At 42.9% G+C, this 22,837-nt stretch overlaps 3 protein-coding genes and 1 long non-coding RNA gene across 6 annotated transcripts; 1 reads left to right on the top strand and 3 right to left on the bottom strand.

The window, feature by feature from the left end:
* Positions 1-818: 818 nt before the first annotated feature.
* On the bottom strand, positions 819-4,568 carry LOC142956194 (AP-1 complex subunit sigma-3-like). Of its 2 annotated transcripts, XM_076097626.1 has the most exons (6): positions 4,149-4,568; positions 2,724-2,902; positions 2,480-2,588; positions 2,104-2,241; positions 1,597-1,658; positions 819-1,433 (listed from the first exon to the last, which is right to left on the bottom strand). In XM_076097626.1, exons 1-5 carry the CDS (start codon positions 4,149-4,151, stop codon positions 1,617-1,619), a joined length of 471 nt encoding a protein of 156 aa, XP_075953741.1. In that variant the 5' UTR covers positions 4,152-4,568; the 3' UTR covers positions 819-1,433; positions 1,597-1,616. The 2 variants fall into 2 exon arrangements, with proteins under 2 accessions (XP_075953741.1, XP_075953742.1); XM_076097627.1 differs by lacking the exon at positions 1,597-1,658 and having other exon boundaries at positions 4,149-4,560.
* LOC142956192 (dehydrogenase/reductase SDR family member 12-like) lies at positions 4,452-8,192 on the top strand. The gene is made up of 10 exons (XM_076097624.1): positions 4,452-4,700; positions 5,079-5,212; positions 5,289-5,371; positions 5,467-5,562; positions 5,659-5,740; positions 5,827-5,888; positions 6,033-6,137; positions 6,359-6,449; positions 7,712-7,849; positions 7,935-8,192. Exons 1-10 carry the CDS (start codon positions 4,645-4,647, stop codon positions 8,054-8,056), a joined length of 969 nt encoding a protein of 322 aa, XP_075953739.1. The 5' UTR covers positions 4,452-4,644; the 3' UTR covers positions 8,057-8,192.
* Positions 8,193-8,741: 549 nt separating this feature from the next.
* On the bottom strand, positions 8,742-17,799 carry LOC142956186 (cullin-3-like). Of its 2 annotated transcripts, none has more exons than XM_076097584.1 (16): positions 17,512-17,799; positions 14,633-14,830; positions 14,367-14,480; positions 12,757-12,917; positions 12,526-12,640; positions 12,212-12,440; positions 11,922-12,067; positions 11,631-11,807; positions 11,296-11,466; positions 11,044-11,151; positions 10,691-10,815; positions 10,500-10,595; positions 10,234-10,372; positions 9,926-10,112; positions 9,500-9,645; positions 8,742-9,357 (listed from the first exon to the last, which is right to left on the bottom strand). In XM_076097584.1, the coding sequence occupies exons 1-16, from the start codon at positions 17,569-17,571 to the stop codon at positions 9,226-9,228; spliced, it is 2,304 nt and encodes a 767-aa protein (XP_075953699.1). In that variant the 5' UTR covers positions 17,572-17,799; the 3' UTR covers positions 8,742-9,225. The 2 variants fall into 2 exon arrangements, with proteins under 2 accessions (XP_075953699.1, XP_075953700.1); XM_076097585.1 differs by having other exon boundaries at positions 10,234-10,368; positions 10,499-10,595; positions 17,512-17,798.
* A 176-nt stretch (positions 17,800-17,975) lies between these two features.
* LOC142956196 (uncharacterized) lies at positions 17,976-20,103 on the bottom strand. The gene is made up of 2 exons (XR_012955998.1): positions 18,447-20,103; positions 17,976-18,268 (listed from the first exon to the last, which is right to left on the bottom strand). It is a non-coding gene; the product is annotated as an uncharacterized LOC142956196 (long non-coding RNA).
* Positions 20,104-22,837: the final 2,734 nt, after the last annotated feature.

The following is a 22,837-nucleotide window of genomic DNA, read 5'->3' as shown; positions in this document are numbered from 1 at the left end:
TGTCACAAGTCCAAAACATCTTTTTTCAAATATACTATAGTCCCTATACTTGCTGCAAGAACATTACAGACATATTATATATTGATATCATAGGAGATTAAAAAGGTGCAATCCGTGCATAAACGAGAAAACGAGTATCCTCAAAACACTTTAATTTCAACGTGTTGCCACTCTCAAATTGCCAATTAGGCCTGATGGTGTACATCAACCGATATCAAATCACAATGAAATCCAAGTTATTAAAGTTTGGTGATGTTGTTAAAGGTTTGTTTGGGTTTATTGTGTTTGTAAACAGGCCTATATTTTAAATTATAATCAACCGAGTAATGTAAAAACGCTTATTTTCCATCCATGTCAAACTATTCAATTACATATGTGAATATACCTGTAAATGATGAAGCATAATGCTGACTGGGCCTCTAAAACACTAGTAGACAGCGTGCTGAGGGGTGCATAGGAGCATTATGGGGATTTTTCGTTCGGGCAGCGTGCTGGGCTGAGAGCGAGTGTTAGTGGATTTAATGTTAGTATAATGGACAATTATTTCCAAGTCTAAATATCAGACCGTCGCCTGCCTTCCAACCCTTTCATACTGAAGCTCTGTATTGTTGGCCTACCAGTGGTTTGTGCTATGTATGCTCATTTTTAAACCATTTTGTACATGTTCAATAATGTGTGATGACTCACAGGTGAAATAAAGCATCAGCTGTATTATTTTTCCTTCTTGCAGAGTTGCGTTGCCTTATTTAAAAAAAAAAAAACACACACACCGTACACGACACAGCTGATCTACTAAACACAAATATGGTGAGGCAGACTCTTTATCAAAATACACATTTTAATCAGAACGTCATGAATTGCACATGATAAATAATAGTGATGTTCACACCCACAACAGCAACTTCTCCTTTTAAAGACAAATGGTCACATGTTAAAGAAGCTATACAGCTTAAAAACAACAAGACGTCATCATAACCAGTCTCACTCCAATCTGTCCAAATATGAACTGGAGCTGCAGATTAGTGTTTTTGGAATAAAAATCATTCAGTTCCAATATATTAACACATGATTTAAATATAAACTCAACTAATTTATGAACCAAAAATACATCCCAGATCCTACTGCTACTTCATTTACATTGCGATGACGGCAATCACTGTGAACACAACAACCCCTCCCCTCCACTGAACAAATATTAGACTTACTCTCAAATGGCAGTTACAATGCAGCAAAGCTTCAGGCAGAGGGCGAACAACACATTCCACATGCCTGTTTCATCTTTAGAAAATGTTCAAATAGAATAAAAGAAAATCCCATATCCAGAAACTTCTTTGACTCGTATACGGCACATCTGGTTCCTGTATTCCCCTCTCCGCTGTTCCTTTGTGTCCCGCGGGTTAAAATGCAGGTTTGCTCATGTACTCCTCCATGGTCTAGAGGAAAGCACAAGGAGTTTAGTGTTTAAAAGATCACGTTCTACGCCTTGTTAAAAAAAAAAGAAGCATTGGAGCACAATGAATATTCACAGGCACACGTCTACACATCACTGGTTATTAAGTACCGAGCACACCAACTAACACAAGCAGAACATCTAACCTTTCTGTCCATATTCATGGTCATCCAAACAGCTCCACCTCAAACCACTCACTGCTGTCATCCTGCAGCGATAACGGTCAAAAATGAATGGGAGCCTACGCTGCACATCATGCAACTCTTGGTTAAAATAGTGTTAGTCAGCCCTGCTGCTCAGCAGCACAGAACAACACACCCAGTTCACTACAGTACCACGCAGAGCCATGAACCTACAGCGAGAGCGGGAAGCATCAGCCAAACCTCAAAAAAAAGAGCCATATCCACAAGCTATGAGCAAGAAAAGGCACACCAGGGACTCAGCACCACTGTTAATTGAACTCGCTACACTACTTGCGACATTTGCTGTTTTCACACACACACGCAAAAGCGTCAAGTTTTAAAAAAAAATCTTGTCGAGCCATGCAACAGATGTTACATACTCACACCACAGATGCAAGCCACGCCTTGTGTTGTGTATGAGAGTGTGTGTGTGTGTGTGTGTGTGTGTGTGCGCGTGCCGGCGCATCTCACCTCCTGTAACATGTCGGAGGCTTCAATGGCGCGATTCACCATTTGCTTGGAGGTTTCTTGTATTTCCCCTCCAATTAGAAACTCATCCAGGATAAAATAGGCCTTCTCAAAGTTAAAGATGATGTCCAGCTCACACACCTGAGAGCGGGCAGGGGGGGGGGGGGGGGGGGGGGTTATCGTCATCATTACACAACAGTGCAGAATGTACTTGCGTTACTTACATTTTTTACATTAAAAACAGATGTTTTGATACGATATATACTGACAAGTTCAACAGTTGTAATGCTCTTGATTTAAGCTACCATCACATTATAACGGTTACACTTCAGGCTACAGCTGCATATTGAATCAAAGAGGGTGAAACACAGTGAAATACATTGCCAAAGTATTTGTCCAGCAGCTCCACGTAGCGTTGGATAACCTCCAGGGCTATCAGCTCATTCTCCTGGTTGTCTATGGCCAAGCAGAAATACAAGCTGGCATACCTGAGGAAAAGGAGACACAGTGAAGAGTTATAAAATATACATGCAGCAGGTGTAACTAGACTGCTGCTGCTGCTGCTTCAGAAGCAGACAAAGTCCTTTGAACGAGATGAACAAACAAGCAGGGGCAGCACCCACCTCTTGTAAATAACCTTCAGGTCTTTCCAGTGCAGGAAGTTGCAGGAGCGCGGCTGCCGTGCCAAGACCATCGTGGTCATGTCCCGGATGATCTTCTTCTTCTCACGTTCCGATATGGGCGTGAACCACCTCTGCAGACGCAGCTTCCCCTGGCGACTGAAGAGGAGCAAGAAGCGGATCTAACGGCACAGACAGAGCACACGTGTGTGTCGGCACAAAGTCTTCAGAGGACATTATTAACTACTCTCTAACGCACAAAGCCAGGGTCAAACGAGTGGTTTCCTGTTGTCATGACTCATTACAGAGTAACTCCACTGAACAAACACATCACCAAAGGGGGGAAAGAAGGCTCCACAGGCAGAAATGTGAAGGTCAATAAACGACTAAAGAACAAGGTTTTCAAGAGAGCTAAGGAGTTGGGTTTAGGATGTTTACAGAATGTGCTTCCTAGCATTGGACATACATACGGCTACGTATCTAAATGGACATTAATGTTACCCGATTTCTATTGGAAACACACTGATTCCTTTGAGTCTTCCTCTCATTGTTGACGTAAGAGGAATGAATAGTTTAAGTATTTATTAATAACGTGGGGTGGTGTGTTGCACCTCTGAGTGAAATCTGTGAGAGATCATTTCAACCCACACAAAAAAAAATAAAAAATCCCCAAAAGAGATAAGTCCGAGCTGACTATGAGCAAGTGTGGACATTATAATGCACAAGATGTGTCCTATTTACTGTCACGACAACAAAATACATAAAGTATGGAACATTGTGTACAGTGTGAAGTTCACACTGTACACAATGTTCCATACTTTATGTATGTTCTGTTGTATTTTTTTCTAGCTTTGTAGCCATTTTAGGAAAAGTGTAAAAGTTCACTTGGTTGCAACTAAATGGAGCAGCTGTTTTGCAAAGTGAACAGAAAAAGAACAATACAGCCAGAGAGATACATCATGATAATAAAACCACATTGACAGAAAACCACATAATAGGCTACTAGAAAAACAGCAGGCCTACAACAAGTCAAATACTGGTATCTCCAGGTTAGTGTGCGTGCGTGTGGCCTCTCTGTCAACCCAAAGGACAATCAATATGGAAAGCATTAAACTGCCACCAGGGCAGGACTCGACGAAACCTGTTTGACTGAGGAGACCGGTTGAGGAAACGTACGCTTTACTTCCGCCTGTCGCTTCAAATGAACACAAGCGATAAAACACAACTAAACCGACAAGTGCACGAGATGAAACCACACACAGCTGCTGCACGGCGCCCCTGATGGGAACGAACAGGCCTCGGTGGAGAAGGAAGTGGTGCGGAAGTGTAGTTCCTAGCTTTTAGCTACCTGACAGCGACAAACAGGTGCAACAGGTGAACAGCCTGACGCTAACAGTCATGCGTAGAAAACGACCACCGAACACTCACCATGTTGAGGCCGCGCCAAGAGCTATAAACCTTATCAAAGGAGAAAAAGAAAAAGAAAAAAAAGAAGCACTTTAACCCTCACAAAGGGTCAGCTGGTTCGGCTGAACACATCTCTATCCGTCGCTCACTCCGGTCCGGCGTGAAAGTTGGTTATAACTCCGCCCGTCCTGCCGGACGCGTCACCGCCCCTCACACCCGTCCGGATTGGTTGTTGTCGATTTGTGTTGCAGAGGTGCAGCCCGTCACAACCTTTTAAATATGTCCCACGTGATCTGTGCAAAGCTCTTTTCGTGAATGAGCTGATACAACTTTAAATACGACTTAACTTGTATCAGGGTGAGCGTCTCAAGTGTTGTTCCCACGCGGAGTCGGCAGTGAGCAGCAAGCGCTCCCTCCTCCCTCCTCCCGCTTCATGTGACGCTGATCAGTCACAGCGGTTGACAAGGACCGCCAAAGCTGGAACACTTCTTGGATTTTTTATTATTCACTTGATAACATGTCTCTGTACCGGAATGCCGTCTGGTTTCTGAATGGAATCCACCAATATACAAGGTCAGTCATCACACTGAGTCCTTATGGAGGTTATCTAGAGATGGAAGGAAATAGCTGGCAGAGGATGCTTTGTCAGTCTGTGTGGGCTATATGATTTAAATAAATTGTCAGTCCTGCTTGTTGGTTGTCTAAATTTACAAAATGCATTGTCTGTAAAAATGTATTTAGTGTCATTCGTTTAAGCCTAAAGACTGCTGAACAGAGGAATACCAACGGTCTGCTCACTGTATGGCACACATCAATGCACAGACTGGCCTTTATGCACAATTACAATAGTTCCATTGACAGCTGGGGTGTATTGAGGATCACCTGACTCTACTGGAGCTAAGATGTGGAGAGAGAAAAACTGCTCATATGTATTTCCCGTGTGCCTTTAAGGAAAGGATATGAGGCAGCATTAAAAGACTTCGAGCCCCAAGACCTGGATGTGTCCGTGGTGGGACGGTCCTTCATGATCACCGGAGCCAACAGTGGGATTGGCCGGGCAACAGCCATGGCTATAGCCCAGAAAGGTAAACCGCTGCCGAGGTATGGTCTCTGCCTTCTTCTATAATGATAGAAATCAAACTTTGCTTTTTTTGTTTCCAGGTGGGACCGTCCACATGGTGTGCAGGAACAAAGATAAAGCAGAAGAGGCCAGGGCGGACATTGTCAGTGAGTCTGGCAACACGGTGAGTGTTGTGGGCCTCAAACTGACACTAAACGTGACGAAGATGTGACGAATCCCATGATTTGTGAGAGACTGATGCTCATCTGGTTATTCTAGGAGGTACACGTCCACATTGTGGACATGTCAGAGACACACAAAGTCTGGGAGTTCGCAGAGGCCTTCAAGGGGCAGTATCCAGCCTTGAACGTGTTGGTATGTGTCACCAGTCTCCTTTAATATTCATCCTAAATCCGTCTTCACAAACTGATCCTGTTTGATCTGACTTCTCTGTCATTTCCTTCACGACAGATAAATAACGCAGGGTGCATGGTGCACAAGAGAGAGGTGAACGCTGAGGGCCTGGAGAAGAACTTTGCCACCAACACTATGGGTGAGCCCCTCATTGTGATGGTCACAGAAGGCCATGCTGTCGTACACATGCACAGTCTGAAGTTTGCCTCTTCTCCATCTCTCTAGGGGTGTTCATCCTCACGCAGACTCTCATACCACTTCTACAGAAGAGCCGGGATCCAAGGGTGGTATGAAAACACACACACACACACACACACACACACACACACACACAGTGCTCCTCTGCATGTGCACAGCATAATGCCACTTTTGTCTGCGCTGCAGTGGCTGTTGTCTAAGCACACTGGGCCTCTTTTCTCCCTGCCTGTTAGATCACTGTGTCCTCAGGAGGCATGCTGGTCCACAAACTCAGAGTCGACGACTTGCAGTCAGAGAAGGACTACTTTGATGGCGTCATGGTCTATGCCCAGAACAAGGTTGGGGGAGGGGGGGGGGGGGGGATGTGATCCAGGTTACAAAACACGAGTAGGAGTTATATTTAGTAACGTCATCCGTCTCACTGCGTTGGGATTTATCCATGTAATGTGGATGAAGAGAGGAAAACAGATGGAGTAGTAATGCAACATGCATTGACAGTAGTAGTGGACACTGTTGGCATATTTCTGAGCTGATGCAACCATGTGGTGTTTCTCCTCAGAGACAGCAGGTGGTGCTGACACAACAGTGGGCCCAAGCCAACCCAGACATTCACTTTTCTGCGATGCACCCAGGCTGGGTAGATACTGCAGGTACTGATAGGCAGCTGGTCCAAATGGCCTAAATACTGTTGTATCTGCAGGTCATTTTTCTTAAGCCCAAAAATCCTATACATACTGTACTTGCACAGCTGTCTTGTCCCTCAAATATAGTGCCAATGGTCCTGATGGTGGTGCTACAGCAAATGTCTACATAGAAACAACAATCTGATCTCAGGCATGGCTACACAGTAAATAAAGCCACACAAAACAATGAGTCAAATTAAAAATCAGTTGGACTCTGCTACAATATTAAAATGAAACTTGCATGTCAATGTGTAAATAATAATAATAATACAGCTATTATAACATGTATGAATGTCATAATGACGGAGCCCATTTTGGCTGTTTTACTATTATACTTATGTAAGTACATTTTACTGGTAATGCTTTTCCTTTTGTAAGGTTTTGAATGCAGGACTTTAATTATAAAATTGTGGTATTTTAACTTCTACATAAGTAAAATATCTGACTACTTCTTCCACTGGTTGTTTTAAATGTTCAGCAAAAAATTGAACCCACAACACACTATAGTACAAGACTTCCTCTCACTGTCCTCTTCACTTGGACTCAGAGATGTTTGTTAACGTTTCGGTCCATACATCTCCATCAGGGTACTTTTTAAAAGATATGTTTATGAACAACGTTCTGAATGCAAGTGAAGTGGACAGTGTGCAGGTGTCTGGTTGTCCTACGACCTAAAGGTGTGCAAAGGTTTGCTCTCTTCTAGCCGATAACACACAAATATGTGACCATAAACTCAAATATAAACATGTCTTCATAGCTAAATTAATATATATAATAGCTGTGATTTAGAGCTATCAAACGGAGGACATGAGGTAGATCAAATATTTATCGGTTTTTAATTTTGCCAAGTTTTCACATTTTGTAATCATTTAATAATTGGGATGACTAAGTAATTGAGTATGTTTTAGTGATTTACAAGGAAAAAAAGTTTGAATTTAAAAGACATACTTTTATTTCTATTGTATTTTTTTGTCACCTCATGAAAAAAGTACCAAACTATAGTGAGTCCTTGAGGACCTACTTTAAAAAAAATGCAATATTCCCTTTCAGTCCATCTTCCACTGCACCTGTAGATCCTTCATGCTTGATATCAGTCTGTAGTGAAACCTTGCTTGTTTCATTTGCTTGAGTAGGAAAAACATTCAGTCACAGTAACACAGTATTAACCCAAGATACACGTACACACCATCAACCCGTTCTCTCTCTCTCTCTCTCTCTCTCGTTTCCAGCCGTTTCTACATCAATGCCTCAGTTCCACCAGATGATGGGGGAGCGGCTGCGCAGTGTGGAGCAAGGAGCCGACACCGTTGTGTGGTTGGCCTCGTCTCGAGCTGCTGCCAGAACACGCAGCGGGCAGTTCTTCCAAGGTCAAGAGCACCAAGTGTGACCGGTTCCTCCACGACACACAGAGAGATGCGTCTCTTTGATTCTGACGGACTGTTTGTGTTGCAGATCGTACGCTCGTTCCGGCCCACCTGCCTCTGGCCTGGACTCACAGCTCTGCTGAAGATATTCAGGTGTTCATGACTCAGATGGAGAATTTGGGCCGATCCTTCACTGAAAACCTGATGTAGAGCTTCACCTTCCAGACCTCAACTCGTCTGAATATTCTGATACAAATGTTACACATGTAACTGAGCCATTAAAGCATTAGTTGCAATAAAAAAAAAAAAATCTCATGTTTGTCTCTTGAAGTCTGCTTCTTTATTCCACGCAGCCACATGTTTAGCACAGTGCATCGCTTTAGTTACCTGTGATATCAACAGGAACTTTCATTGTCAAACTATTGACTTAAAGACTAAAGTCATTGATTTGGATTGAATGTCTCATTAGTTACTGAGCGCCCGTTTATTAACTAGACGATGAAGCAAGATCCATCGGTTCATCTGCTGAATGTGATTTAGATTCTATAACTTGTGGCTAACATCGAAAAGTTTATCGCTGTCTGCACAGCGCTCACATCTGAGATGTGCAGTAGAGACTGCTTCCCTGTGACACCTTTTAAACGGTTGGATATTTGCTTTAATTGAATTAAAATAGAACAGTCCAATGGATGTAGTTTGACACATTAGTCATCTGCTCCCATTCAAATTTCTCAATCCTCAAAGAACCAATTTAAAAATACTTTTCAAGTACCGCAGCAGATAACAGTGCTGTGAGCCCTCTCAAAAACACTCTGTAGTTTTTTTTAATGTTTTCATATTGACTGAAATGCTCAATGAGGACCGGAGAGCAATGTAGCAGATCAGACGATCTCTGTGAAAAACTACAGAGCAACAATACTCACTTTTTTATTTTGTAACAATCCACATTTGCTGTTTTTAATAATTTTATTATTTTTATACAGTATTGAAACAAAAAAATAATGTGGTGCATTCACATTTTTCCCAAGGGATTCTTTGCAAGTTTGATCTCTACAAGGGTAAAACAGTGAAAAGCTTGAAGCTGGATCCATCCATGTTAAAACTCAGGGAATAGGAAGACTGGGCCCGATTTAAAAATCATCTACAAGTTTTGATGGATTGAATTTCTGCGCCGACATTTTTATTCCCATTTATGTTCGTTTACTGTGTTTTTGTAAGGGAGGATGAATCAGGTTCCCAGCATTTGTCTTTAAAAGAAACTTCCAGTCCATGCGTAACAGTCCAAAGAAAACAAACAAATCCCCCCCCCCCCCCCCCCCACTCGCCACCCCACCCCACCCCCGTCCAGTCTCTTCCTCCTCTCATCCACAGCTCCTCTTCTATGCAACGTAGGTGTATACTTTGCGATCTTCTGGCGTCCTTGCCAAGTATTCTCTTTCTATTAGTCCTTCTATACGCTTTTTAATTACGACAGGGCTCGGAAGAAAACGTGACCGTAGCTGCTGAGTTACCTGAGGACACAAAGTCACAGCGGGTAAGAAAATGGCAGAACACAGCCACAATGACAAACATTTTGAAGATGGGAAATCAAATTGCTGTCCATTGTTAAAGAGAAACGGACCAAACTGTGCATTCTCACGAGGAGCTCCTTACCTCAGCCACCAGGATGTTGTGCTGCATCTTCTTCCTTGACTTCATGATCCGGACGATGGCCGCCTCGATCTCATGCTTCCTGTCGTCATCCACTTTCTGCCGCGTCTCTTTCCTTTCGGGGTCGGATTCCCCTTGTTTAGCAGCAACTGGGAGAGTAGGATACAGGGACAAGATGAGGTGCAAGGACCAAATGTAGGAAATCTCTCACGGTACTATATGTAATATTACAGAAAGGAAGAGGTCCCCCCCCCCAGCTTTATGTCACAATGTACTTTTGAAGAGAGGATGTAGGAAAGGCCCATTTATCCTATAAAAAGGATGAATATTGTATCGTCTGATCAAAAACACAGTACACCGTGTTGGACAGAAGGGAGGTGAGACTTGTTGCTGTAGTGACAGTACGTGTTGTACACAAACTTTGCCCACCTGTCTGTATTTTGACTCTGTGCAGTTTGGAAGTAAACTGATCATTAACTGTAAACACGTGGCCGCTCTCGATCTCCTTAGACTTGGGCTCCTTGGTGAGAACTCTCTGTGTTGGCTTCCCGCAGGCCAAAGACTGCAGCGCTCGCACCAACTCCCGCTCAGGGATATCCGTCTCCTGCTGGATCTCCTTTAGATGGCCGACAGAAGAATATGGTAAAGTCCTCGCATAGAAGAATGCATGAAAGTCACACAGTAAGCCAAAAATAACCTCGACAAAGACGAGATTATGACAGCCAACGTGTCCCCACCTCGAATGTGCACTTTTCTCTGTTGTTGAAGAGCATGAGGATGGTCATCTGGAAAGTGGAGACCTGCAGTATGTGCTTCCGGGTGTTAGAGCCAGTCACCTGAGCTCCTCCCACACCCACCTCTGAGCCGTCCTCCTGCAGAGGAAGTAGAAGGGGAAGGTAAATGTAAACTACAAACTTAGGAAATATACTCAACACCACCACTGATTCTTGATCGAAGCGGTTTAGAATAATAAAAAAAAGGCAAATGGCGTTTTTCATCTACCTTTTTAATAGTTCCGTAGAAAGTTGCGTTTAGGTCGGCCCCGCCCATATGGTGCTGCAGTGTTAGCTGCCTACCACTGTGCTTAGCGAGGTAAAACCTGCAAAATAACAGCAAGACCTTTAGAAACCACACGGAACGACACTGAGCCTCCCTCTGTTCAGTGAAACATTCAGGTGAATTAAAGAGCATTACCTTCTAAAGACTTCAAAGGCGTGTCTGGGGGAGGGGGGGATGGTGCATTTAGGTGTTGCCGACTGTGTGGGCCAGTAGCCAGTAGTTAGCACTCTTACTGTGAGGTCCACACCACTTAGAGACGCCTGAATGAGACGCATGGACATTTTTTTTCAGAATTTCTCTCCAAACACATGTTGATATAGCATGACTGAACAGTTATTACATCTTAATAACAGAATAACTGGTACACACCATTCTGATTAAAGACTCGCTTCAAATCCTGTGATTTAAATGTTCTTCCATTACGATATGGATCGATATAAAGACACTTTTCTGCTTTGTTTCTCTATAAAGAGGTCCGACTGTCTTACCGACGTAGTCTGTATGTGTTGCCTGAACTCATCCATGGTCGTGTTGGATATGCTCATGTCTCTGAACATCCCTTCCAGTTTCGAGGTGAACTGACAGCCGCATTCTGTCTGCAAAGGAGAAAGACCGAACAGGGAGTTCAAACTGCTGACGGAGGACTTAAGATGGGGCGAAGGGCAACAGCAGAGAGGAAGAAAGAGAGCGGTACGAGGGATGTGCGCACACAGTGCATCCGTTACCAGAACGTCTTTTACCTTGAGCTTGGAGATCATGTTCTTCTCCGAGTCGTCTGACACACTCTTGTTGCTGAGGAGCCTGCGGCCCAGATGCTGCTTGTAGTACCTTTCAAACACATCCTTCTCTTGCATAAACCGGAACAACACCATGGCCTTGTCAAGGATGGACTCCACCTCCTGTTCTGTCAACTGGCCAAACACGACAGGGTGGAAAAAGAATGAGGAAATGTACAAGACACGCCCCAAAAAAAAAAAAAAAAAAAAAAAAAAAAAAAAAAAAAGCAGATTTCTTGCAGGGCACACAAATGTAGAAATATAAGCCGTGCGTTATAGGAAAAAAAGAAGATTCATACCCCTTTGACACCCTTCTTGAGCTTGTCATCAATAAAGAGTGATAGGTACTCTGGTGAGCGGGAGTTGAGGTTGAGGAAATACTCAAAGTCTCCTGCTATGGTTTGTTTGAAAAGTCTGTCGTTGTTGAAGGACTCGAGGAGGAATCGATCAAATCGTATCTTCAGGTCTAGCAGGCCCTGTTGAGGAGGCAGTTACAAAGAAGTGGTGGAATAACACGTTTCCCTCTCAATCACAATAGCAAGTTGGGCTCGCTGAGATCTTGAGACATGAAATTGTGTTTTTGGACATACCTGGATATAGTCGACAGGGTTCTTGCCCTCTCCCTCTTCGGACACTAGCGCTTTGCCTTGCTCCCTCAGGTAAGAGCTCATGCACTCGCACATAGTTTTCAGGCCGTTTGGCACACGACTGAACAGCTTGTACATGCACGCCAGGTCTGAGAGGGAGACACGGTGGGGGAAAACGTATGAGAAACAAGTAGAAACTGTTGAGGAAAGGCTGAAAAAAAGAGACAACTTTGCTATTCTTCATTTTGAAATATAAATGCAATGCTTTGACATCAAATCTGCAACGATGTTACCTTCTGTCTTGCCGTTCTTGAGCATATGGACGAGGCCAGAGTTCTCCATCTCCACGATGGTCTTCATGTGCTTAGAAATGAGCTCCCTCTCCACCACCTTGACGATGGGCTCCTCTGTAGACTTGTCTAGGCAGTGCATTACTCGCTCGATCTCTTCATTGATTCTGGCCTCTACCTTCTTGATGTAGACACTGGCACTGTTTTCTGCTAGGAACTTTTGGCTCTCCATCTGAACGAACAGATGTTATGGGATTATCCATTACAAAGATTTTCAGTGGTTAAATAAAGACACCAACAACCTACCGCAGACGTACCTGGAAGAATTCCGCTGACATATCTAAGAAGGGACCTTCAAAGTCCTCCTCATACACAGACCTGCCGTCCAGGCCAAGAATCATCAGCATCTGGCAGGCGTTTCTGATGGCGCCCCTGCAGAGGATGATAAAAAAAAAAGAAATTTATAATATCAAGACAGAAACTTTCTAATTTCAACGAAAACACGGGGCACCCTGGAGTAATCCTTGTGAAGTAGGACTCCTGCATACCTGTCGACAACCTCTCCCTTCCTCTCGCGAGCGATCATGTCCAGTAGCGTCTGACGTAGGTGGTCTCGGATGCAGCCGTAGCGCACCACCTGGTCTCTGAATATGATGAGGCCGAGGTTGTACACATTCTCCACGTTGTTTTGTTGAACGTAGACCCGGTCCTGGGAGACGAGAGAGCACGGAGGTGAAAAAGAGCCTGAATACAGCATGTATGGAAAGCAGTACTGTGGCCCAAACTGACTCAACAACCTTCATACAAACATATGCATGTTGACAGATTCTTAAGAAACGAGATTTAAACCACTGTTTATATTTAAAAGTATAAAGTTTGTATGAATGGTATTAATCCCACCACCACTTCACAAGTATGTATTTCAAGTGTTTTGTATGCTGACCGGTGTAAAAATAAATAATAGAGTTTCCATAGACTTCCAGAAAGCGTAAATATTTAAGGGGGATGTGGGTGACAAGACTTTACATTACAAATGTCTAGAATGACAAATATCAAGCAGTGCAAAATTAGAGGTGGTTTCTACTTCCATGACATTACATGGTGTAATAATGTGATATGCATGGCATCTTTTTGTTCGTATTTTGGTGTAAAGGAGAGCTTACTTGTAATCCTGCCATATTCCAAATGCCTGTTTTATGAGCTTATGGGGTTTGGCTTTGTGATGCCCCTCTTTTTTCTTTTTCTTTATTTGAGTCATGAATGAGTTAGCATTTCTAAGATTAGATTAGTATGTTAAATGTATATACCAGGTAACAGGAGCTAAATTTACAGAATAAATAAATAAAGAGCATGCTCAGCATTAACATGAATGAACAATGCGTGACGAAGTACAACCGCCCTACCTCTCCTAGAAAAACTAATATTACTCCAGGGCCTAAAGAGAGGCGCAGTGGCTTCCAAAATTAAAACAAAAAGGTAAATACACCGGGGGAGAAGAGTGAAGTCACAATCGCTGTATCTGTCTGGCTCTCCTCTAGAGGTCAGCAGGCAGGTAAAAACAGGAAGCTGCTCTAATTGCACAGTCTGCCGTAGTTAAACACCGGGAAGCCAACTGTCCGGGGTAAAGCCAGGACAGGAAAAAGGAGAATACAAAACAAAAGAACCCCAGGAGAGCTGTGTCGTCTCTGTACTGCTTGTGCCATTGTTTAGCCTGCATGTGTGCCTACCTTGAGGGCTCACTCACTCACTCAAACACTCACATTTTGGACTTGCTTCTAAAGTAAATCAACTAGTCCTGCCAGTTTTCCAAAATAAATAAATAAATACAGCAACAGAGGCTCATTGTTTTTAGGACCACAAAGAAAACAGCACCTTACAAAGTCCAGAATAGAATGTAGGTGAAGGGTAGCTACAGTTGGAAACAAAAGGCCATTTCTTCAAAAGCACATTTTTCACAATTATTACAAGCACCAAATCTACTTGCAGAGGCAACAAAACTCATAGCACAAACACAGAAATGCTGGTAACATTGACATGAATAAAAAACAAAACAACAGTCACCGCTGCATTGTGAAATGTTAAAGATCTTTGTACAGTAATGCATCTACAACTACAGAATGATTCAAACAAAAAGAGTATGACAAGAAAGCCTATTTACCATGTACATGAGGATGTCTCTGATCATAACCATGGCAGTCTGATGGTCATTCCACGCCTGATTCAGTGTTTGCAGAAAGTTATTATTTAGAGAGTTTAAGACATCTTCCCGTACCTGAAAACACAAACAGATTGACAGAATTGACGTCACATCAAGTTATTCCTGGTGTGATAAACATCAGGTCATACTCATAAGGAGACTCGTGAAATGATTTGAGGGGGTTAGGGGTGTTAACAGCAGCTTTGGAGAGGAAAAGGTTTCTTTACTTTGTTGATGAGGTGCTCTGTGACGACCTCCCTCAGGCCTGTGTAGAGCTTCTCCCCGTGCTTGTGGAGCACCATGGTGTAGGCGTTCCTGTACAGCTCCTCAAAGCTTAACCCGCTGTTGTTCTTCCTCTGGATCTCTTGGATGGCATTCTTTAGGAGGTCCCAGATGTTGTTCACATACTTCTCATCCATCGTCATCTAGCAGGGAGAGAAGGAGGAAAGGGGGTTTACTTGAAAAATGTCTATTCTTCATTATCTCCAGTAATGTCAAGGACTATTCGTTGCAATACAACTAAATACAAAATAGTAGATCATTTGTTAAAAAGAAAAGACCCATATGCATAATCAATGTTCAATATATGCTCCACGTTGATAATTACTAATGCAGCTTTCTAAAGCTGTCTACAGAAACTGTCTGATTTTAAAACATATACATAACCATATACACACACTTACACTAAGCAATACATTTCTACCTTGCAGTGTGGACAGGGAAGATATTACTTTTTGGAAGCCCAGTTGTTTGATTGATGACTTTCACAGTAAAGATTGGGTACTTAAGTGTAGCAGAAATGTACACAAGCGTCATTTATAATACTTGCACTTCCCTCTGTGATACAATGCAGGTGACACCTTGATGATTCTGCCTGCTGTCAGATAACAAGCATATAACAGCAATTTGATCAAGGATATCAATGCAGCAGCACAGGAGCAATAGCTTTGATCAACAGAAAGTCATGATTAAATCACCGTTTCTTACTTGTGCAGTCATATTAACAGCAACAAAGAGATTTATCGTGGATGTAATTTCCGTCAGAAATGGATTAATTAAGGAAGAAGCTAGGAGAAAGCTAGATAAAGCCACAAAAAAATGCTTTATTGGCAGTGTTGCGATATTAATTATTCAACAGAAAGTAAACCATATGCATTACATATTGTGTTGAAGACTTGAGCCCATTGCCTTCGTCTTGACCACACTGCATGAAAAGCTTTACAATCCTAGAGATTGACTCAAACAGCAAACGACTGTCCATGACGAAGGACTGAATAAGGTAAATAAAGTCAGTAAAACGAGACATAAAGACCCTTGGTGTAAACATTTCCCTCAAACTGTACCAACAAAGCTGTACATAGAACATAGAGATGGTAGAGAAGCAGCCGTCAAGTGTGTCTACCGCCTTTGCTGTGTTCAACTTTCTGAATGAAAACAAGATGCTTCAAACCACAATTAACCCTCTAGTATCTTCATGTAAGCATGAATTATTATTTTTTATCATGAAATATTGTGTTTTCTGCCAAAGTGCCAAGACCTAGGAGTCACTTTCTGTGTATCTCACCATAAACACAATAACAATGAAGGTGTGTGGATGTCAGTTTCCTGTTATCTCACTAAAGAGAAGCACAGTGTATTATTTCCCTTCTTCACTCCTTAAACTCGATCATGAACCTGATCAGAGCCTCACCTGAAGGGAAGACGATCAGGTGTCAACCAGATGTGACTAATCCACATTAAATACAGTTTCCTTGTCAATGTCATTATGAAATTCAGTGTTTCAGTTTACATCACTTACTCTCATTCAGTAACAAAGGCCGCCAATTCAGTTTTTAGCCTCATGTTACTCAACATAAAAATGATTCTGATTGGTTTCATGCATGAGGTATAGCTACAGGTTTTAAATCGGGGAGAACGTGAGCACTGGTTATTGATTCGTAATCAATAGAGTCAGTATCGGTATATTAAAAGTAGCGTATATGTATATCTAGTGAAGGGTAACTCTAGACAGACAGTTGACCTGCCCAAATTCCAATTCAAAATAATATCATTAATCAAAGTTTTCAGATCACAAGATAAGCAAGTCTGAATAGCAACTAGAAATACAAGAGCTGTAATGGGATACATTAATATAACCCCTGAATTCAAGTTTGTTATTATATCGACCACTTGGTAGTTGCTACACTTTAACGGGCTGGTCTTGCATTTCCATGTAAGCTCAACATTTGAGAAAGGATTAACTGTGTTCACTCACTCATCTGCTCACTGACTCATTCTGCCAGACACCCACTCACAACCCTGGATATCCAAACGGAGGAAAAAGCATTGGTCTGTGTTTCACACAAGTAATCTCGACAAGGAATGGAAGGATGTTCCAAAAGGGCTAGGCAACTCAGACAAGGCTGCACATCCCACAATATGACAACTGCGCTCATAACAGATCATTGTTGAGTTAATATGTTATTCAGAACAGTGATCATCAGATGTTGGTGTCATCGTTGTGTGACAGTAGTACGTTACTATCAGTAGGCTGCTGGGTTGACGTCAACAACACTAACGACGATATAGCCATGTTTACTGTAGTCTCACGTTAAACTGAAGCTGCGTTAGCTCTCGAGATGAAGCACTACATAACAATGTGGTAGTTGCCATCTATAACAGCCTACGCCAAATGCGTGGTGCAACGAAACACCAACAGCCAAAAGAGCTGGCCGTTACCATAGCGTAACGATACTTGCTGACTGACCGCAACTTAGCTAGCGTCAAGTTAGCCAACATTATCAGGCCTGCTACGCTACTTAGCTAGCTACCGTTTGCTAGCAAGGCACTAGGGAAGTTTCCTTAACGTTATGCTAACATTAGCTCATGTCAAACGACGATAACGTTGTCAGGCCAAGGAGCAAACATTAAATAAACCGAACTGCTAAAATGGCTGATGTTCTTCGGGTAATTTGTTTCGCTGATAGCAGCTTTCAGTTGACAATGACATGTCTTTCCAGTTTGAGCGGCTAGCTAGCAGGTAGTTGCTAGCACAGAGACCCGTCATCCCCGGTACTCGAGTCTCATAGTTAGCGTCTCAGCGCTCACAGAGCCGGACAATACTTACAGGAAAGGCTCGTATTCTCATCTTGGTGTCCTTCTTGGGGCCGCCTTTGAGGTTGGACATGATTAGTTAGAACGACTTTCGTTTCTAAGTGGACTTAAAGACTACATGAAAGGCAGTTGCTAGTTTGCTTTCTACGCCAGGAAAGCGGCAGGGAAACTCAGTGACCTCTCCTTCAGGAAATAAGTCGTTCTGTATGTCTGTTATGTTGTTGTCACTCGCTCTCCTCTCAGTGGTTTTTAGCTAATGTTAGCTTGTATGCAGTGATGGCGGACGGCTGTACTCCACTGCGCAACGCCGAAATCTCGCGAGAGAAAAGTCTACTGACAGGTGCATTCCACAGGTTGATAACATACCTTCGCGGTTAAATTTGCATCTGCTAACTGTAACATGTTATATTAATATTTCGATGAAAAGCTGTAAGTATTTAATAACTTTTTTTTAACGACAAAAAAACTGAAAAAGGATTGACAAAAAAGCACCAAGGGCGGAGAAAACTTTATTTCAAACGTCAAAATAGAGTTAACGCTATGGCTAACGTTATCCCTTAAAGGCCAGGCCACCATCCCAACAGCGGGTACGTTTTAAACAGAAAGCATAACGACCATTTTGCGTCAGTGTCAGATAGGGCCAAGAGTTTAACACCATGCTAACTGTCATCTTTGCTAACTGTCATCTTTGCTGTTTTCCAACTGCACATTCCGACGTTTGACCAACGGCTGGAAGATGGAATATCTTCTCACTGTCATGACGACGCTCTCTAAATAAGAGAAAGAAAAACAATGTATACAACCGCAAATAGGTGAGTCCATTGGAAGTATGAGACTATCACAATATTAAACCCAGAACCTACCTTTAGTAGCTTACCCCACACGAACTAAACATGAATGACTACATATTTACAGTAGCCTACATAGTCCCAATACTAGTTGGTCTACCTCTGCATTCTGGTGTTATGATGGGAACTGTTGCATTCTTCCTGAGATGAGCTCCAGCGGTCCTCCTCAGGCCCATGTTCTCCAGCTCCAGCTTTCTGATTTCCGTCCGCATGGCGCTGATCACCCGTAGAAGCCTCTGTTCACCGTCCATGGTGCTACCTGCACACATTTCCACCCTGCCTGCATCTCCCTTAGAAGCATACAACCCACCAAACGACCCCATCTGACCAGTAAACACACAGTTCACACATATAGCCTAAGTTAGGTGGAGAAGCCCCAGCATTCATATAACTTAGTGGAGACAACTACATCACAGTCTGCAAGGCTTCCTATGACCTTCTTCTTTTAAAGTTGACATTAAAGCTCAATATCGGGCCAACAAAGAAAGAAGCAGCCAATCAAAAGCAGCAATCTAGTCCGTCATCAGACCACTGAAAGTCTGGTCACATGATGGGGACAGTGTTATTTTGTTCTTAGTGATCGGATGCCTACCACTTTCCCTCCTCCTGTTAAATATTCATCTACTCTGTCAACATAAAGCAACAAAAGGTACTTGGGGGAGAGGTGTAACCTTTGTCAAGGGTGATCTGCTTCTCCTTTACACTCAGACTAATTCTCAAAATGGCTAAAATGGCCACAGGAGCACCAGATGTTGTTTAGTATGTGAGTTACATCAAAACAGACCTCTCAGTTTCCACACAAATGTCCTCATTTTAGGGCTCACGCAGACAGCCTTACTGCATTTACACAAATCTAAAAAGTGCACACATATACAGTTAAGTGCAATGAATAACCAGATAACTGCTGTAATGTGTGTTTGTGTTTATGTGGGTTGACTTATACATATGTTATGTGTGAGCGGTTGTGTAGTAAGAGCATCCATGCATCCTATGTGCAGTGTTTAGAGGAGAGGGTAGGAGTCGGTCTGTTTAGCGCTGCTCTGCTGCTCTCTGGTGTAGAGTAGTGCCATCATCGTGCTTAAAATGAAGAACCAAGAAGGAAAGCAGTGTTTTACTGACCTCTTCTGGTTAAAATGTAAATTTAAAATGTCAAGTCTGTAGGACCTCTGGCTATAACTGACAATGATGTCACAACCTAACTGAACACACTCTGAATACACTTCTATATCACACCTTCCATAAAGGTTCACTTTAGATGTCCTTATGTGTGTCATAGACACATTGACACTTTCAGAACAAGAGTAGTCGATTCACTGAGGGTATGTGCTCATGAAGGTATTTAGATGCACAGTATCTTTACTGACAAAAACAATTATAATATTGCATGCTGTAGCTGGCCACGCTTTGCCGTTCTGTTGCTTTTCTCACTCGCAGTGTAAACATAGGTAAGAGTGCAGATACCACCAGTGTGCGTGTGTGTGTTCAGAGGTCATGTTAGTGTTATTGTGGAGGTGAGCGAACTTTATATCATGGGTTGATTCCACGTTACTTCATCCTACAGGGGTAGGATAACACGCATACAGTATATCTAATATTTAGTGATAAATCGTCCTGTAAGTTGACTTGGTGACATTGTAAACAGACCTCTGGGACACATTCGAGCAGCCGCGTGTAGCATAATATCAAGTTGTCTGCTTGATTGTGTCTTTTTGTTTTGACAGCACATTAGATACTCTGCGTTCCTCCCATTCCGCTCTGTGGTGCGTAAGCTGTTTGTCTGCTGATAACCACCCCCACTTCAACGAAGAGATAAACTCTTAACAGCTAACACAAGATGCTGAAGCCTACATGACACAAATGTATTGTGGCAGTGGAAATGAAGACTGGGCTGAGTGAAAGACGTCCATGTAAAGTGATGTTAAATGATACTGTTTTGGTTGGGCACACACAACGTCATCTATTGCGACTGCAATAACAACAGCATTAATAAGAGAAAGGCCTTTAACATTTACTTTTGTTGCCACGTAGCGTACCCAAGACGCCCAGCAGGTGGCGTGTGCTTAAACAAATGTAGCCTAATGTAGTGTAGCTTCACTCACATGAAGTCCCCCAGCAGCAGGGTAAACCCAAAGGACAACAGTGTAAAGTGGTGCATTTGAAAGCAGAGGTAATTGATTTTTTTTTTGTGATTACAAAAGCAGAATTTAATACACTGCGTTTGATTTCAGCTCTTCTCATCACCGCGTCTTGCTTTTGCAAACATGACACCATGAGGCTCGGGAACAAATGCGGCTCCCTTCAGAATTCCGCACTCATCATTTTAGCCAAGTTCCCCGTTGACCCGGCGCCAACACCACAAAACAGGGACAAGTAATTTAATTTGCCACTGCCACCCGACCTTGAAGCATTGAATGTAGGCTACCAGAATCCCAATAGGGAGGCTTGAAGAAAAACATCCTGGGAGCTGAAATAGGGGTCAGGCTGCTCTGCCTGAAGCGTCACACACAGTCTCTTCTCCTCCACAGGAACACGTCTGTCCTTCAGCTCCTCATAAAGGATATTCATTTAACGCTATTCAGGCACCGGCACAGATAATGAGATAATGTTACCAATTGATTGCTGAACCATGTGTAATTATAGTCATATAATAATGACATCATGATGATACAAATGTAAACATCTGGCCCTTTTCATGGCATAACATCTGAAAAATTAGTATTCAGTACTTTTCTCTCCTAGCTAACATTATTGATTTGACCGGCCGAAACACTTGTAAAATTCCAGTATGACTTAATCCTCTCCTAGGCCTTCCCCTACGTAAGCCTTTGTCACAAACAAGGGTACCATTATGACTCACCGGTTATGTCACACTGAAGTCTAGAAAGTATCACCTCCCCGCATGAGAGGTGCGAGATAAAACAAATTGCAAAGGAGGGCAGGAGAAAAGTAGAAGACATCTTGCTTTTATGATGCGATACATGCCGAGGATGTCTTATGGTGCTTCTGGCGTGTCGTGTTTATAAATCTCAGGAGCTATGTGACGAGACCTGATGTTTAGACGCGTCGGCATCTCCGCTGATAAGATCACATTCCTTAAAAACTGAGTGTGTTTCGAAAAAAATAAAAAATAAAAGCCTTGCAGCAAGCTAGGAAAAATAAGACATTGACTGATCTCTCAGAAATTGCTTTGTCATGTCACCATTGTCACCACAATGACAATGGTGACATGACACCTTTGGAGGACCTTTTTAACGTGTGTTACGTGCAGACACATTCCCATCGCTCATCACCCGGAGGGAACACGTGCACCAATGTCCTCCTCCAGCCACGTGATGCGACGCGATCCGAACGTAATTGCGACCATAACTTGTTGCCCATGTTAGAGGTGACATCTTAAATCACTCGCCGGTGAAAACATCTTAGGTCAGAATTCAATATTGGTCGTAAAATCTAAATATAAGGCCCCCGAAGGGACTAAGTTGTTTCACAGAGCGCTGCGGTAGAGCTGTCTGGCAGAAACACACACAGGGTAATAAGGCCTGAAAGTGGAGCCCTCACCACTCGCAGGAGAGCTTCTGCTATTGAGATTATTTGTGTAATATTTGAGAAATGTTGCAATAACTTTTGAAGAATCTCTTTTTAAGGACTTTTGAATCCGCTGCTATGCGTCCTTGTCTTCCAGCGTGCCAGCGTTTCAAATAGAGAGCCGTAGGCCCGTCTTTAATGACATAGCTCATGGCCACAGTCCCATCCAACAGCCTTCATTATGACTCAGTAATCACAGGCTACATCTTGGTTTTCTTTTCCTCTCTCTTGCTCTTTCTTTTTGTAAACCCATGGGCCGCTCGCGCTCTCTCTCTCTCTCTCTCTCTCTCTCTCTCTCTCTCTCTGTTTGTGCTCCTCTGAGTCCAGTAGTGAGCAGAGAGCTTCTGGAGAAAGTCTTTGTTGACTTTACGGCACAGACTGGTGCTCTGTAGGGGAGCAGTCTGTTATTTATGGCTCAGGCTTCTGTGATTGGTTGAGGAGAGATATAATTATGTCTGGCACTCAGCTTAGCTAGTTTTAGAATTACAATAGGTGCCATGTTGAGTTCACTGGTTGCTACGATAGTAAGTGGAGGGTCTGGTATAGCGTATAGAGTTTTTTGACGTGTACCTATGTCTGGTGGGTGAACCCTCTTTCCATATTAACCCCTCAGCCCGATGAGGTTACTTGACACTGGGAAATGTGATAATTCATATCTCATTTATATGACATGCGATACCGCCTGGGGTTTTGTGTGTGTTGAATTTTCACAATTTTTGCACAGAACGAGGAAGGACTGTTCTGAGGAGGCGATCTCTCAAAGACCAGCAGTTAAACACTGTTTCAATGTTCACATTGGCACCAGACTGTTATTGTATCCTTTAATCTCTTCATGTAGCATACATGTTGTACTTTTAGCCCAGAGGGTGCGTCACACACCAGAGTTACGGGTGAATTAAACGACAT

Source organism: Anarhichas minor, unplaced genomic scaffold (genome assembly GCF_050575085.1).
Source record: "Anarhichas minor isolate MPS153535 unplaced genomic scaffold, ASM5057508v1 ptg000024l, whole genome shotgun sequence".
NCBI lineage: Eukaryota > Metazoa > Chordata > Actinopteri > Perciformes > Anarhichadidae > Anarhichas > Anarhichas minor.
Note: the sequence above shows the minus strand (reverse complement) of the source record. Positions and strands in the feature narration are given on the sequence as shown.